Source organism: Schistocerca serialis, chromosome 7, assembly GCF_023864345.2.
Source record: "Schistocerca serialis cubense isolate TAMUIC-IGC-003099 chromosome 7, iqSchSeri2.2, whole genome shotgun sequence".
NCBI lineage: Eukaryota > Metazoa > Arthropoda > Insecta > Orthoptera > Acrididae > Schistocerca > Schistocerca serialis.
In genome coordinates, this window is record NC_064644.1 from 226,188,623 (window position 1) to 226,204,059 (window position 15,437).

At 40.9% G+C, this 15,437-nt stretch overlaps 1 protein-coding gene across 1 annotated transcript in view; it reads right to left on the reverse strand.

Moving 5' to 3' along the window:
• The window catches only part of LOC126412214 (xylosyl- and glucuronyltransferase LARGE1-like), a 180,327-nt gene that overhangs the window by 51,691 nt on the left and 113,199 nt on the right, over positions 1–15,437 (reverse strand). The window contains exons 11-12 of the mRNA XM_050081699.1: positions 2,899–3,054; positions 2,642–2,821 (exon numbers count right to left, since the gene is read on the reverse strand). Coding sequence (XP_049937656.1) covers positions 2,642–2,821; positions 2,899–3,054 — 336 coding nt within the window. The remainder of the gene's footprint in view (positions 1–2,641; positions 2,822–2,898; positions 3,055–15,437) is intronic.

Here is a 15,437-nt window from a genome sequence, read left to right on the forward strand (position 1 = left end):
GTGAGAGGCAGGTGTGTCCTCATAGCAGCACTTGCAGCAGTGACACCAATGCCTGCAGATGTAGTCGCAGTGTCTAGTGGCTGTCGTCAAATTCCAAGCCTTGTGATTGGCCTTCAAATTCACCGGACCAGGATACCGGAGGCTACTCATAAATTAACCACAGATTAACTATTAAAAATAAACAAGCATTTGTGGCTTTATGACACTTGCATAGTTATAAAAGGAGACTTTGACTGTCATGTAGCACCAGTCAGCACTCTGTTACACTTGTCAATGGGTAAGCAGCAAGTGATTTAAATGGACTGTGTTACTTTGTCTAGGGTCGAACCAGTGACCTGCCGTGGACTGGAACAGCCAGGTGCAGACCTGTTGAGTTATTGAGGAAGACATTCAGATGTGACTGATCTGCTCATGCAAAATGTTGATGAATTTGTGGGTGTGAGACATCAGCTCATAGTTTCAAAAATTTCTGAAGATAGGCCTCAGATTTCATAGACAGCTATCTCAGAGACAATAAGATCATAAGTTTTGTGCACATTGGATATCAAAATACCCAATTTTCACAAACCTGAAAAATGTGTTTGGCCTTGATGTCCCTTAAGCACTAACACAATGAGGAGGAGGAATTTGTAAATAAAATTCATGACTGAAAGAACACATATCACCAATTTATGTAACTGATTTGCCTCGACGGGATATGAATCCACCACCTTCAGTGCAGATACACAATTACGTTCGACTGCTGTGGAGATCTCAAAGTAGCGAGCATGGAAGTCACGGACAGGAACTGTGGGTAGGTGGTGATCGGTGGGAGTGCGGGTCAGCCGGGAGGCCGCCGAGATAGTCTGCATAATTGCAATAAACACTGAGTCCAGATGGCACAGTGGTTAATGCATCTGCCTAATAAGCAGGAAATCCCAGGTTTGAGCCCCAGTCCGGCACACATTTTCACTCATCACCGCTGATTCTGCACAAAGTTCTGATGCAACTGAAATCAACAATTTCTTCCCTTTCCTTTCCTTCCCTTTCTTCCCCCTCCACCTTCAATTTACATAATTTATCAACTAATTTATTAATTTTGAATAACCTGTTTCCTTTTGCTGCTGGCAGAGCTGTCACTAAAGTGAAGCATTCTTAAAAGTAACAAAAAACAACCTCTGAATATAATTTTGCTGAAAACTGCAGTGTTCAAGGGTGTTTCCCTGGATCAACAATCACTAATCAATAGCTGTTTCACGCACAACCATACACAGACAAATAGCAAAGTAGTAATAAAGTTCTTTGAAGCCTGTTTAATTCCACTTAAACAACCAAGAATTCACTGATTCTGGCAAATTCGCCTTGGTGTATAAATCAAGTCTACCACTTTCATTTTCTGCAAATTTCATCAGATCTACTGTACAAATATCACAAAAAAAGGCCAAATGGTTGACTCTTGCCCTAATCCACACACATGTGAAGCGAAATCATCAAATACATATACATCCAGTCAAACCTGATGCTAAACCAAGCGTTTTCGCAAGCATTTTGGACTCACTTTCAGATGCTTCAAATTCTACTTTACAATTCTTTCAAATAGCTGTCACTGCCGCTGCATTGGACAACTCACTCTCACTGTCAGTTCTAGAGAAATTCTCCAAGATTTCTTCCTGTATACAACCACAACAGCTTGCCTCACAAAAACAAATCTTAGTCAACAGCAATAAAATATCACAGCAGCAAATACACATAGAGACTCCAACTGAGCAGGCCAAACATTGAACAGATAGTACATGCTCAGTGTTGAAATAGGGCTCTGCGCATTAACTTGCCCATATCACACAAGTATCCGAGGGACAGCATGTCTAAACACATCTGGGGCACACAGAAGTTTGCTAGGCGGCAGATGTTAACAAGTCTAGAGTACCTGGCAGAAAGGGTAGTGACATGCTGAAATACATATAGAGGACCTAGTGACATGAACAGAAGTGCATATTCACATGTCTAGGATTATCAAAGTGTTAAACATGTGATAGCATCTCCCTTACTCCATCTGTCTCCATAAGATTCCACATCCAAAAAATCCACATTCAACAAGCTGGTAAAATCTAAAGTTTCTTCTTGATACATATATGCAGAATTTTCTCCTCATATCTGTACCCTTAGTTTACGGCAGTTTAGTTTGTTAAAGGGTTCTGCAATACTCTCACTGTTATTTACTCACTGACTTTTACTCTGGTAACTATCTTTTGGAACTTTTCCCCCAATTTTAACCCTCATGTATCCCCTGTTTATCTAGATTGTTTGTAGCTCTGTATTTCGGTGTTCTTTTCTTTTCAGTTTTCTCACAATTTTTAGTATATCTTTTCTAACAGTTTTCATTTCACTCCTTCTGCAGACTTTCAAATAATTTTATGGTCATTTCATTTAAGATCTGTTCTAATGTTTTTTCTGATTTTCAGGTAATTCTACAGAATTTTTATCACATTTTTCTCTTTCTGGTTTTCCTACAGCCCTTTTTACTAATTCATTCTGTTCCATTTGTTTCATTCAGAGTCACATTTTTTCTAGAGCATTATCTCTCTACATAAAGTCCAGACTTTTATTTCTTAACTGCTATTAACAAAATGAAAGTTGAACACAAATGGAAATAACATCTTACTTTATATGGCGTTGTTGCTGTTCTCCACCGAGCATAGTTGGTAGGTGCATGGCCTTTTGTCCAAACATGATATCTGAATGTAAAAAGAGTACCCATATCCAACATGTTCAACAGTTCTGCCTTACTCTTTGGAAATGATATGCGGTAACGCTGTGTTTCAAAGGCTGGCACAACCAAAGCCTGCATTGGAAAGACAATCATTAGGACTGGTTAAGTAAAAATGAGATATCATTTGCATATATTTGTTACATAGTCACCTTCTTCGACGATTCTAAATTCAAAAGCTGAATAGATTTCTTCAAATACTGATAAAGACCAAACATTGGTAAGAAATCAATGTCAGCAAGAAACACATATGGTGTATTCACTTGCTGCAATCCCACATTACGGAGAAAATTAATTGGATAGAAGCTCTGAAACAAAATGTAAGAAGAGTGGTTAAAAATATTTCACAGCCTTAAGAAAATACACATGAAGCACAATTAACAATTGGAGTAAATAGATTAAAAATCTGTTAGAATGATCATACTTCAGTATAACAATAAAAATTTGTTGATACTTGAAAATGCGTTTGATACAAAAGTGCAGTCGGCAAGGTAAAATGACATCTAAAATCCAAAGAATTCTAATAATGAAAAATCCAGGATGGAATGTAACAATATTATGAAAAATACAGTAGCTATTCACCTTATAGTGGAGATGCTGAGTCACAAACAGGCGCAACAGAGAGACTGTAGGAAAGTGAGCTTTTGGCCAACACATCCTTTGTCGAAAATAGACAATACATGGCCACAGTCTCTAGCTGTTGGACGAAAGCTCACTTTTCAACAGTCCTTTTGTTGTGCCTATCTGCAAGTCAGATTTTCCGCTATATCGTGTTTAAACAATTAGGGATTCTAACAGCATCACGCACACATGTCTATCTATCTGTGATGCATGTCAAGATGAGTATCAGCAACTATCTCATGAACAGCAGCCTCATGTCATGGAACAAAAGCCAGACTAAACTTATATTTACCAAGAGTAAACAAACAAAAACCACAAAATAAGCACTTCCTACAATGGATTAAAATTGTACTGCCCAAGGAGATTAAACTTGCAACTAAAATCCCAATATTTAAGAACTTAGTTAAAGCATAGTTCTTAAACAATATAAGCATTACTTAGAAAAAACAGAGTAGGGAATGGTAAAAAATTAACATTATTTAATTAAAAACAGTTACTCTGGAGAGAACTGTCATAGTTTAGTGATTCTTACTGTAAAATTCTATACCCAGATTCTAACATTTTTCCATTTTCTTGAGTCAAGCTCCTTTTGCCCTTTCCCCAATCAGGTCATGTTTGCTATGCAGGGTACAGCCGCTTAGGCACTAGGTACGCATCTGTAAGTTCAAAACAAACACAAGAATTGTCGGGTGCTATTAATAGTGTTCCATAGATTTCGTGTTTGTTTTGAATACAGTCAGAGAGAGTCCCTTTAGTCAGCCATAGTGCCAGTAGTGCTAGTGTTTGTTTTCAATACAGTCCAGAGACAGGTAGTGCTATTTTCATTGTTTTCTACAAGAAGTGCCTAGCAACCACAGTTTAGTTAATAAACAGCCGCCTTTAGTGAATTAGCAGTCTAGTTAAAGGTTGATTAACTCTCTTCAGTAAATTGATTCCTTAGGATGGATAGGACGTGTGACTGTTGTGTATGGACGCAGGAGGAGCTGGCCACTGTTCGCGAACAGCTGAGCGTGTTGATGGTCGCGGTCAGCCGTCTTCAGGCTGCTGCCTCGGAGTGTAGCGGCAGTGGGGAGTCTGGTGCGTCGCAAGGTACACCCCAGGTGTTACATGATTCACCCACTGTCCCTGCTGTCAAGACATCTTCGCATGTACTGGGCGCGGTTGGGCCACCCTCTCCCCAAGGGGAGTGGCGGGTTCAGCGGCGTTCGCGGCGCACGAGGCGGAGGGTCAATGTGGAGGCTGGCCGTGTGGCATCGCCCGCTCTGCCTGTGAGTGGACATGTGGCTGCTCCTTCAGCAAGGTCCGAGCAGGCACACGGGGGGAGGGGTTTATTAGTTTTTCGGAGCTCCAACGTTAGGCGGGTGAAGGAGCCCCTTAGGGAAATAGCGGGAAGGTCGGGGAAGAAGGCCAGTGTTCACTCTGTCTGCTTGCCAGGGGGTTTCATCCGAGATGTGGAGGAGGCTCTGCCGGCGGCAATAGAGAGCACTGGGTGCACCCGACTGCAAATTGTTGCTCATGTCGGCACCAATGACTCCTGCCGTCTGGGTTCAGAGGTCATCCTCAGTTCGTACAGGCGGTTGGCGGAATTGGTGAAGGCGGAAAGCCTCGTTCGCGGGGTGAAATCAGAGCTAACTATTTGTAGTATCGTTCCCAGAACCGATCGCGGTCCTCTGGTTTGGAGCCGAGTGGAAGGCTTAAACCAGAGGCTCAGACGATTCTGCGGAGATCTGGGGTGCAAATTTCTCGACCTCCGCTATCGGGTAGAGAAATGTAGGGTCCCCCTGAATAGGTCAGGCGTGCACTACATGCCGGAAGTGGCTACAAGGGTAGCGGAGTACGTGTGGAGTGCACATGGGGGTTTTTTAGGTTAGAGAATCCCCTCCCTAGGCCCAACAAGACACCTCCTGAGATGCAGCAGGGTAGGAGTAGGCAAAATGCAACAGGGAATAACAATATTAATGTGCTAATAGTAAACTGCAGGAGCGTCTACAGAAAGGTCCCAGAACTGCTCTCATTAATAAACGGTCACAACGCCCATATAGTACTAGGGACAGAAAGTTGGCTGAAACCAGATGTAAATAGTAATGAAATCCTAACCTCAGATTGGAATGTATACCGCAGAGACAGGCTGGACAGTGAAGGGGGAGGCGTGTTTATAGCGATAAGAAGTGCAATAGTATTGAAGGAAATTGACGGAGATCCGAAATGTGAAATGATTTGGGTGAAGGTCACAGTTAAAGCAGGCTCAGACATGGTAATTGGATGTCTCTATAGGCCCCCTGGCTCAGCAGCTGTTGTGGCTGAGCACCTGAAGGATAATTTGGAAAATATTTTGAGTAGATTTCCCCACCATGTTATAGTTCTGGGTGGAGATTTTAATTTGCCGGACATAGACTGGGAGACTCAGACGTTCATAATGGGTGGCAGGGACAAAGAATCCAGTGAAATTTTTTTAAGTGCTTTATCTGAAACTACCTTGAGCAGTTAATTTTTTTATTTTTTTATTTATTTATTTATCCATCCGTGGAACAATAAATATTGTATGGATGTCGTCAGTTTACAACACATGAGCATACATTTACATTTACAATGAAACAGGTTTCTCATATTTTGTGTAGTTTTTAACTAGTCATACACACATTTATAATTACATAATATTTTGGTGATAATGTCATATGTTGCTAATAATCTACATCTATGTTAAATATTCTTTTACAGTATAACAACTTTTACTTACTAAAAAGGTTTTAAGCTTTTGTCTGAAAGTGAGGGGCTCATTTATTTCTTTAATTTCTTGTGGTAATTTGTTATACAGTTTTATCCCATTATAAAATATACTTTTTTGCGTCTTTGCCTTGTTCTTTCTATCTAGATGGAGGTGGTAACAAGCTCTTGTTTCATGGTCATGTATTAGGCTGTTTGTGTTGTACATGTTGAGATTTTTCTTAATGAACATTATGTTCTGAAAGATATACTCACAAGAAACAGTTGGAATGCCTAGCTTTCTAAATAATTCTAGACAGTGGGCCCTGTTGTTGCTGTTTGTTATTATCCTTATGGCTCTTTTTTGTACTTTGAACACAGTTTGTATGTTACTGGCACTTGTTCCCCAAAACATGATCCCATAGCTGAGGACTGAGTGTAGATATCCGTAATATGTTATTTTAAGACAGGTATTATTAAATACCGGTGCAAGGATTCTAAGAGCATAGCATGCTGTGGATAATTTCTTTGTCAAAATGTTGACATGGTTTGTCCATTTCAGTTGGCTGTGTACATTCATCCCTAAGAATTTGGTACTTGTTACACATTCTAATTCATTATTATTAACTTTTATTCTAGTGGCATTGTGTTTTTTGTTCAATTGGAAGTTAATATAGTTAGTTTTCTTGACATTTAGGGTTACTTTATTTTTTAATGACCAGTTGTGGACACCATTGAGAGCCTTGTTTGCTCTTTCTGACAGTTGTGTTGGATTTTCACCTGTTATTACTATGTTGCTGTCATCAGCAAAAAGTATTTTTTCTCCATGTCTGATACTTTGTGGGAAGTCGTTAATGTATATAAGAAACAATGTTGGGCCTAGTACACTTCCCTGTGGGACGCCTATATTCACATTTTCTGGGTCAAACAGGTGTTTTATAAGGGAATTGTTTGAAACTTGTGATATCTCAACTCGTTGAACTCTGTTTTCCAAGTATGATTTGAACCACTTCTTTGTCACACCTCTTATTCCTATTTGCCCTAATTTGTGAAGTAAGATTTTGTGGTCAACTGTATCAAAGGCCTTGGACAAGTCTAAAAAGATACCACTTACATTTTCACCTTTGTCCAGTGCTTCTAAAATTACTTTAGTGAATCGACTTCATTTACTTCCGGTACGATGGACGTGGAAGAATTATGGACAAATTTTAAACACATTGTAAATCACGCATTGGAGAAGTATGTGCCGAAAAAGTGGGTTACGGACGGAAAAGACCCACCGTGGTTTAACAGCGCAATTCGGAGAATGCTCAGGAAGCAAAGACAATTGCACTCGCGGTACAAGAAAGATCGGGAGAATGAGGACAGGCAAAAGTTAGTAGAGATTTGTGCTGCTGTAAAAAGAGCGATGGGCGAAGCATACAACCACTACCACTGTCATACCTTAGCAATAGATCTTGCTGAAAACCCAAGGAAATTCTGGTCTTACCGAAGTGGGTCGAAGGCTTCCATCCAGTCACTCACTGATCAGTCTGGCCTGGCAAAGGAAGACAGCAAAACGAAAGCTGAAATTTTAAATTTAGCATTTGAGAAATCTTTCACGCAGGAGGATCGTACAAACATACCGCCGTTTGAGTCTCGTACAGATTACCGTATGGAGGACATAGTGATAGGCATCCCTGGGGCGATAACATATTAGACCTTCTGGTGACAAACAGACCCGAACTATTTGAAAAAGTTAACGCAGAACAGGGAATCAGCGATCATAAAGCGGTTACGGCATCGATGATTTCAGCCCTAAATAGGAATATTAAAAAGGGTAGGAAGATTTTTCTGTTTAGAAAAAGTGACAAAAAGCAGATTTCAGAGTACCTGTTGGCTCAACACAAAAGTTTTGTCTCAAGTACAGATAGTGTTGAGGATCAGTGGACAAAATTCAAAACCGTCGTACATAATGCGTTAGATGAGTATGTGCCAAGCAAGATTGTAAGAGATGGAAAAGAGCCACCGTGGTACAGCAACCGAGTTAGAAAACTGCTGCGGAAGCAAAGGGAACTTCACAGCAAACATAAACATAGCCAAAGCCTTGCAGACAAACAAACATTACGCGAAGCGAAATGTAGTGTGAGGAGGGCTATGCGAGAGGCGTTCAATGAATTCGAAAGTAAAGTTCTATGTATTGACTTGGCAGAAAATCCTAAGAAATTTTGGTCTTATGTCAAAGCGGTAGGTGGATCAAAACAAAATGTCCAGACACTCTGTGACCAAAATGGTACTGAAACAGAGGATGACAGACTAAAGGCCGAAATACTAAATGTCTTTTTCCAAAGTTGTTTCACAGAGGAAGATTGCACTGTAGTTCCTTCTCTAGATTGTCGCACAGATGACAAAATGGTAGATATCGAAATAGATGACAGAGGGATAGAGAAACAATTAAAATCGCTCAAAAGAGGAAAGGCCTCTGGACCTGATGGGATACCAGTTCAATTTTACACAGAGTACGCGAAGGAACTTGCCCCCCTTCTTGCAGCGGTGTACCGTAGGTCTCTAGAAGAGCGTAGCATTCCAAAGGATTGGAAAAGGGCACAGGTCATCCCCGTTTTCAAGAAGGGACGTCGAGCAGATGTGCAGAACTATAGACCTATATATCTAACGTCGATCAGTTGTAGAATTTTGGAACACGTATTGTGTTCGAGTATAATGACTTTTCTGGAGACTATAAATCTACTCTGCAGGAATCAGCATGGGTTTCGAAAAAGACGGTCATATGAAACCCAGCTCGCGCTATTCGTCCACGAGACTCAGAGGGCCATAGATACGGGTTCACAGGTAGATGCGGTGTTTCTTGACTTCCGCAAGGCGTTCGATACAGTTCCCCACAGTCGTTTAATGAACAAAGTAAGAGCATATGGACTATCAGCCCAATTGTGTGATTGGATTGAGGAGTTCCTAGATAACAGGACGCAGCATGTCATTCTCAATGGAGAGAAGTCTTCCGAAGTTAGAGTGATTTCAGGTGTGCCGCAGGCGAGTGTCATAGGACCGTTGCTATTCACAATATACATAAATGACCTTGTGGATGACATCGGAAGTTCACTGAGGCTTTTTGCGGATGATGCTGTGGTGTATCGAGAGGTTGTAACAATGGAAAATTGTACTGAAATGCAGGAGGATCTGCAGCGAATTGACGCATGGTGCAGGGAATGGCAATTGAATCTCAATGTAGACAAGTGTAATGTGCTGCGAATACACAGAAAGATAGATCCTTTATCATTTAGCTACAAAATAGCAGGTCAGCAACTGGAAGCAGTTAATACCATAAATTATCTGGGAGTATGCATTAGGAGTGATTTAAAATGGAATGATCATATAATGTTGATCATTGGTAAAGCAGATGCCAGACTGAGATTCATTGGAAGAATCCTAAGGAAATGCAATCCGAAAACAAAGGAAGTAGGTTACAGTACGCTTGTTCACCCACTGCTTGAATACTGCTCAGCAGTGTGGGATCCGTACCAGATAGGGTTGATAGAAGATATAGAGAAGATCCAACGGAGAGCAGCGCGCTTCGTTACAGGATCATTTAGTAATCGCGAAAGTGTTATGGAGATGATAGATAAACTCCAGTGGAAGACTCTGCAGGAGAGACGCTCAGTAGCTTGGTACGGGCTTTTGTCAAAGTTTCGAGAACATACCTTCACCGAAGAGTCAAGCAGTATATTGCTCCCTCCTACGTATATCTCGCGAAGAGACCATGAGGATAAAATCAGAGAGATTAGAGCCCACACAGAGGCATACCGACAATCCTTCTTTCCACGAACAATACGAGAATGGAATAGAAGGGAGAACCGATAGAGGTACTCAAGGTACCCTCCGCCACACACCGTCAGGTGGCTTGCGGAGTATGGATGTAGATGTAGATGTAGATGTAGATCTTCCCTGCACTAGGAGTTTCAGTTCTTCCACTTGTGGGCTGAACCCACAGTAGTATGACACACATATTAACAGGAAGGTTTCTCTCTGTGTTACCTCCTGCTGACCCTCTGCAGTGGAGAGTTTTCAGTGGAAGGGAGTCAACCAAGGGACTTGCTGGTTACCCGCCCAGGCACTGTGTGCATACTTTCATTAAGGTCATCATCTTATCCACTTGGTCTGACATTTTGGAACTGATCTTTTTGGTCTGTTGTGTTTTGGGGACTGTGATTAGGCTGATTTAACGGAATCACTTTTCTAGTTCACTGTCCGCTATGAGGGTAGGTAAACTTGTTGATTACATCAGCGGCACAGGTTTGCAGCTACATTTACAGCTGCAAGTTGTTGGGCTCTACTCAGCTGTTAATGTTTTATTGCCAACACTTGTCTTTGGTACAAGCTTTTCCAATGCTCTAAACAAATGTGATTTCACAAAAGTAGCACGCTGTTGGTCCTAATGCCCTCTTCACCTCAGAGTAGAAGATGAATTGTGTAATCTTTATCGCCTGCATTTCCTTCTGTTCTTGGAATATCAGACATTCTCTGCTGCAAAGTGGACAGTTTTCAAAGCAACGTCACATACGAGTAGGGCACTGCATCAAGTCCGTGGTTCACGGACATCGAACTGCATCTTTGACATGTAGTCAGACCTTTGCAAAGCACAGCAATGTGACCAGGGCATTAACGCTTAAAGCAGTGCTTAGGGTTAGGTATGTAGGGCATACCTTTAAGGCCGATAAAACTGCTGCAGTGTACTCAGACAACTTTGGTACACTGAACATAAGAATAAAAGATTGTGCCTTCTCGAACTCACGATTTACTCTTTTCAAAAAATCCTTAACTTTGGCGACGGGGTTACAATACAATAACTTGGCAGTCTGCAGCTCGCCATTGGTAGTCCCCAAATAATTCAGCCTTCAATAACTCATTTACTTGAATACATTTCCTTCTCGAACTCACGATTTACTCTTTTCAAAAAATCCTTAACTTTGGGGATGGGGTTACAATACAATAACTTAGCAGACTGCAGCTCGCCATTGGTAGTCCCCAAATAATTCAGCCTTCAATAACTCATTTACTTGGCTACATTTCATTGCCTCAACCAGGAGTGTAAATTTATGCAGTCTCTTAATAGATTGAAGATGCTCTGTAAGCCCCTCTAAATCTTTATTTCTGTAGAAGGGAACAAATTTTCAAGCAATAGCAATGAAAAGATTATCTAGCAAAAGATGTGATCAATTACTAATAGTGTTTCTTCTGATATTGGCAGATGTCTCACGTGGACTAGTTGTGAGAGGTCTCTTTGGAGTTTGAATCTTAATACTTACCTTAGGTCAACCCAGACAGCGCTGCAAGTATTTGAAGTGAATGTATCCTTTATGGAGAATCCACAAGCATCTAGGACAATAAAGATTCCACCTGGGGTGGCCTCATAAAACTGAGGTATGGCAAGTTCCCCAGAGGTTGCCTGTTGGCAAATGTTTCACCTCAACAGCCACCCACCACATCAGCACATAGCTTGAGGTTGAAGGTATTTTGAAAGAGTTTTGCACCAACCTCGCAATGTGGGCAGTTAAGCCAAGACCACTATTCCGTGTGACACACAACACTACACCATCACACTACATGGTGGTTGCTGAAGCATGGTTAGCGCTTCCAGTGATGCTCACCAGTAACCAGCTCAGGAAGCTGAGCCCAGTTAATGAAGGCTGAGTTTCCGGAGGTGCTTGCCGGGGGGCCTTACTGAATGCCCCAGACATGACAAGCACCATCCCCTGCCAGGGCAGGACCTCTAATACAACAACATGGAAAATCAGTGGAGAACATCAAGAGGTAGGGGTAGGAGATAGGGTGGGTATAGGAGCAGAGAGAGGGGGGAGGGGGGGGGGGGCTGAGGGGAAACAGAATGTGGTTTCACTTGGATAAGAATAGAAAGCTATCAGCTGTGACATTGTTGCAGAAGCTTTCATCAGGAAAACAACATAAAATGTACACAAGTGTAACCAGAGAAGTCTGAATCCTCCTAGTGAGTATATTGCTGCTACAGTACTACCAAACTAGCCAAAATCTGATAATGGAACTCAGTAACTTATCTCAATAATGCCTGACAAACATACAACCCACAAGACAGCATAAGATAGTATAAACCATGCATTATATAGGGTGATGACATTACATTGGAACTCTGCTGCTTTGTGCCACTGTCCAGATCCAAATGTTTGCTAGTTATTGCTGTATTACTGACTGCACACTTCATGCTGGTAGTGCCAAGTGCCAAGTGCCAAAGCAAAGATGGCTCCAGCTACAACTGATTCATCAATACAAATACTACAATATATACAACTGAATAGAGATATCATATCATCCACCTCATGCCGTAAGAAATAATCTGCAAACTAGGAGTCACAATACAACTGATAGTTGTACACAAAAGCCTTATTCATGCACCTGGTGCAAAATACTTAATCTCTAGGTAGTAACATACATATTTTCCCTATCATAAAATATCATTACAATACGTCAATTGAGCAAAGAATGCTTCCTGTAGGGTCAACTTTAGCATAGTCACATTGCCAGAGATTTGGTGCACACAGTCTGGCGTAGTGGGCAGTGTCACTTGGCAGCTTGCTGTGGATCACCACTTTGAACCTGATCAACAGGACTTATTTGTTATCAGTTATGAAAGGTTCTTGAAATATCTTTTTGGTATGTATGCGACAGCTCTCTGCTCTCGTGCCTCGGGTACTATTGGTGATAAAAAGGTAGGGTCAAAAGTTTTGGATAGCTCTTTGGCTAGAGACCATTTGTATACCCAACAGAAGGATCATGTCATGGTCACTATCCTATAGTACAGGGTCAAAGTATGAATATTACACACTTCCTCCTGCTTAGGCAAAAGGAGCAAATTTGTTGGTTCTTTTTGCATTTGACATGGTCTACAGTGGCCTTGAGGGGTCTTATGGTGACATCATTAGTTCATGGGCAGTTCCTCAGAAAACCCAAAAAATGTTTTTCTTTTTTTTTTTTTTTTACAATATTTTTGCCATCACCAGAGAACCAAAACCTAGTTGAAGATTCTAAGATGGCCATGGACAGCAGATGCCTGAAATTTTTATGATATATTCTTACAATCCCGGTCTCGAACAACCTTAAAATTTTCTTGATATATTTATCCCTTTCCCAGGTACAGAGATTCAAAGTTACCCTACTCATACATGTAAAATATGCACATAAATATTAAATAAACTGAATCAGGGCAAGTATACCTGTGATAAACCCATGACTTATTTAAACTGAGGAGTATACCTATGAAAGAATAAATCAATTATGCATTTGTGGAAATTCATGGGGAGTTACTGAGCAAAACAGAAAAAAGTGCTTTTCACCATTTTTTTCACTGACAGCAGTGGACCATACCCCAGTCATGATGCCAAGAGGGCTATGCACAGCAAATGGCTGTAACTTTTACAATATATCCCTAAGATTCCGGTATCAAACAACCCTGAACATTTTCTAACCATCTTATTCCATTTCTGACATACAGAGGTTCAAAGTTACAAGAAATATGCATGTAAAATGCACTGTGAGGCAAAAATTTAGTTTATAAAGTGATACAGCACAGAGAAATACGATGTAAAGTGTCTCCGTTATCATCAGAAGGGTTCTGAGAATCCCATATTGTAGTGCAGAATCACAAGCAAAATTTTCGTGCACATAAAATCTAACGTGAAGAGTAAAATTAGCTTTGCATTATTTCAGTTTCATATAACTAACAAAATTTTACTGATGCATCAAGTTCTTTTTACATGAGTGACATACCTTGCTGTGGCAGGAAAGAGAAGAGATCATCATAAATAGTTAGAGAACAGTGCTAGGAAAGGAGTGAAGGGAGACTGTGATAGTGGAAGAGGATTAAAGAGAAGAAGAAAGTGAAAGATGGGGAGAGCCAGTGATAATGGCGGACAGGTCTACGACAAATGACAGTGGCAACGAGGAGGAGAGAGACGGAGGGACAATGAGAAGTGGGAAGGAATGAATGAGATAGTAGCAATAAGAGAGAACAAGAGGAAGACAGTGACAGCGAGAGGAGATAGTATTAAGAGTAGGACAAAAAAAGGCAACTGTGGCTATGAGGCAGGAAACAGTGATAGTTGGAAACCCACAACGAGATAATGACAATGAGTTAGGCTGAACGAGTGAATGAGAATGGCCAATTGGGTGTAAATGGGCATGAGAGACTAACAGCATTGGACTAGAGGGTGTGAGCGAGTCGCAGTTAGGGCAATATTTTTATGAAAATTTTTAAATGTGCTGAGAAATGTAGAATGAGACAGCTGGTACCCCACTTTCCAGTCAGAGCCTTTTAATAAAGAGGTGCATTTTTGTCTTTTTCATGCTCCAAAAGGAACATTTTTCAGCTGGTGTCTGTAATGTTTGTACATTCAAGAACATTCAATAAATGAATAAATACCACCAGCATTCTGGAATATTCAGACTTTCTATAAATAGTTCCATTCTATGTCTAGAATGACAGTTTCATTCTGGCTGTACATTGGTGTCAGTAATAAACGTGCCTTCAGTGAGAATTGCTGTATTTCACTGACAATTTTGTGCTCTCAGATTTGGACTTGTTTCTGGATATGACATGATACTGTTTCCTGGAGACACTGGCACCTCCGAAACATCTACATCACCACAGCTCCAATTAGATAACTTAAAAGCCACCACCTGCATGGACAGGAACCAGAATACAAGCAGTACACCATCCCCACAGTCCGTATATTGAGGATACCAATGGATTCCAAGCCAGCAATAAGTCTCATCATGTGCAACATCCATCAGTGTTTTCAGAGACTCTGGCAGGACCTAATGAAATGGTTGAAAGGATACAGCTGAGTCGCTAAATATAACATGTGTAATGATTTGATGTGTTAGACAAATGTGAACGAACTGAAGAAAATATTTGATGATGATCAACACCCCCACTTAGCAGAACAACAATTGAAGAACAGGGTCCAACATCATGGTGAAACAATACCATCTTACAGATAGCATGTTTTGGCCCTTTGTAACAATATGAATATGACACAAACTGATAAATTTCACATCTGATGAAAGGGGTCAAAGCTCTTCTGGTACAGGATGTCATAACAACAGGGGAGTTCACGGCGACAGCATATTGAGCAAATGCAAAAGGAAGGAGCAAGGCGAAAGAGGTATGAGCAACTCCCGAATGTGGTCCCTGTGTCATCTGTGGAAAATCACCAAGACCTCACCTCTCTCATACACCACGCATAATAAAAGAGCTACAGCATTTTACAGCACCAAGAATTTTTGAACCTAACACACAAGAAACAGTGGTAGTGAAATTTGACTGTATACAGTAGGACGTAAC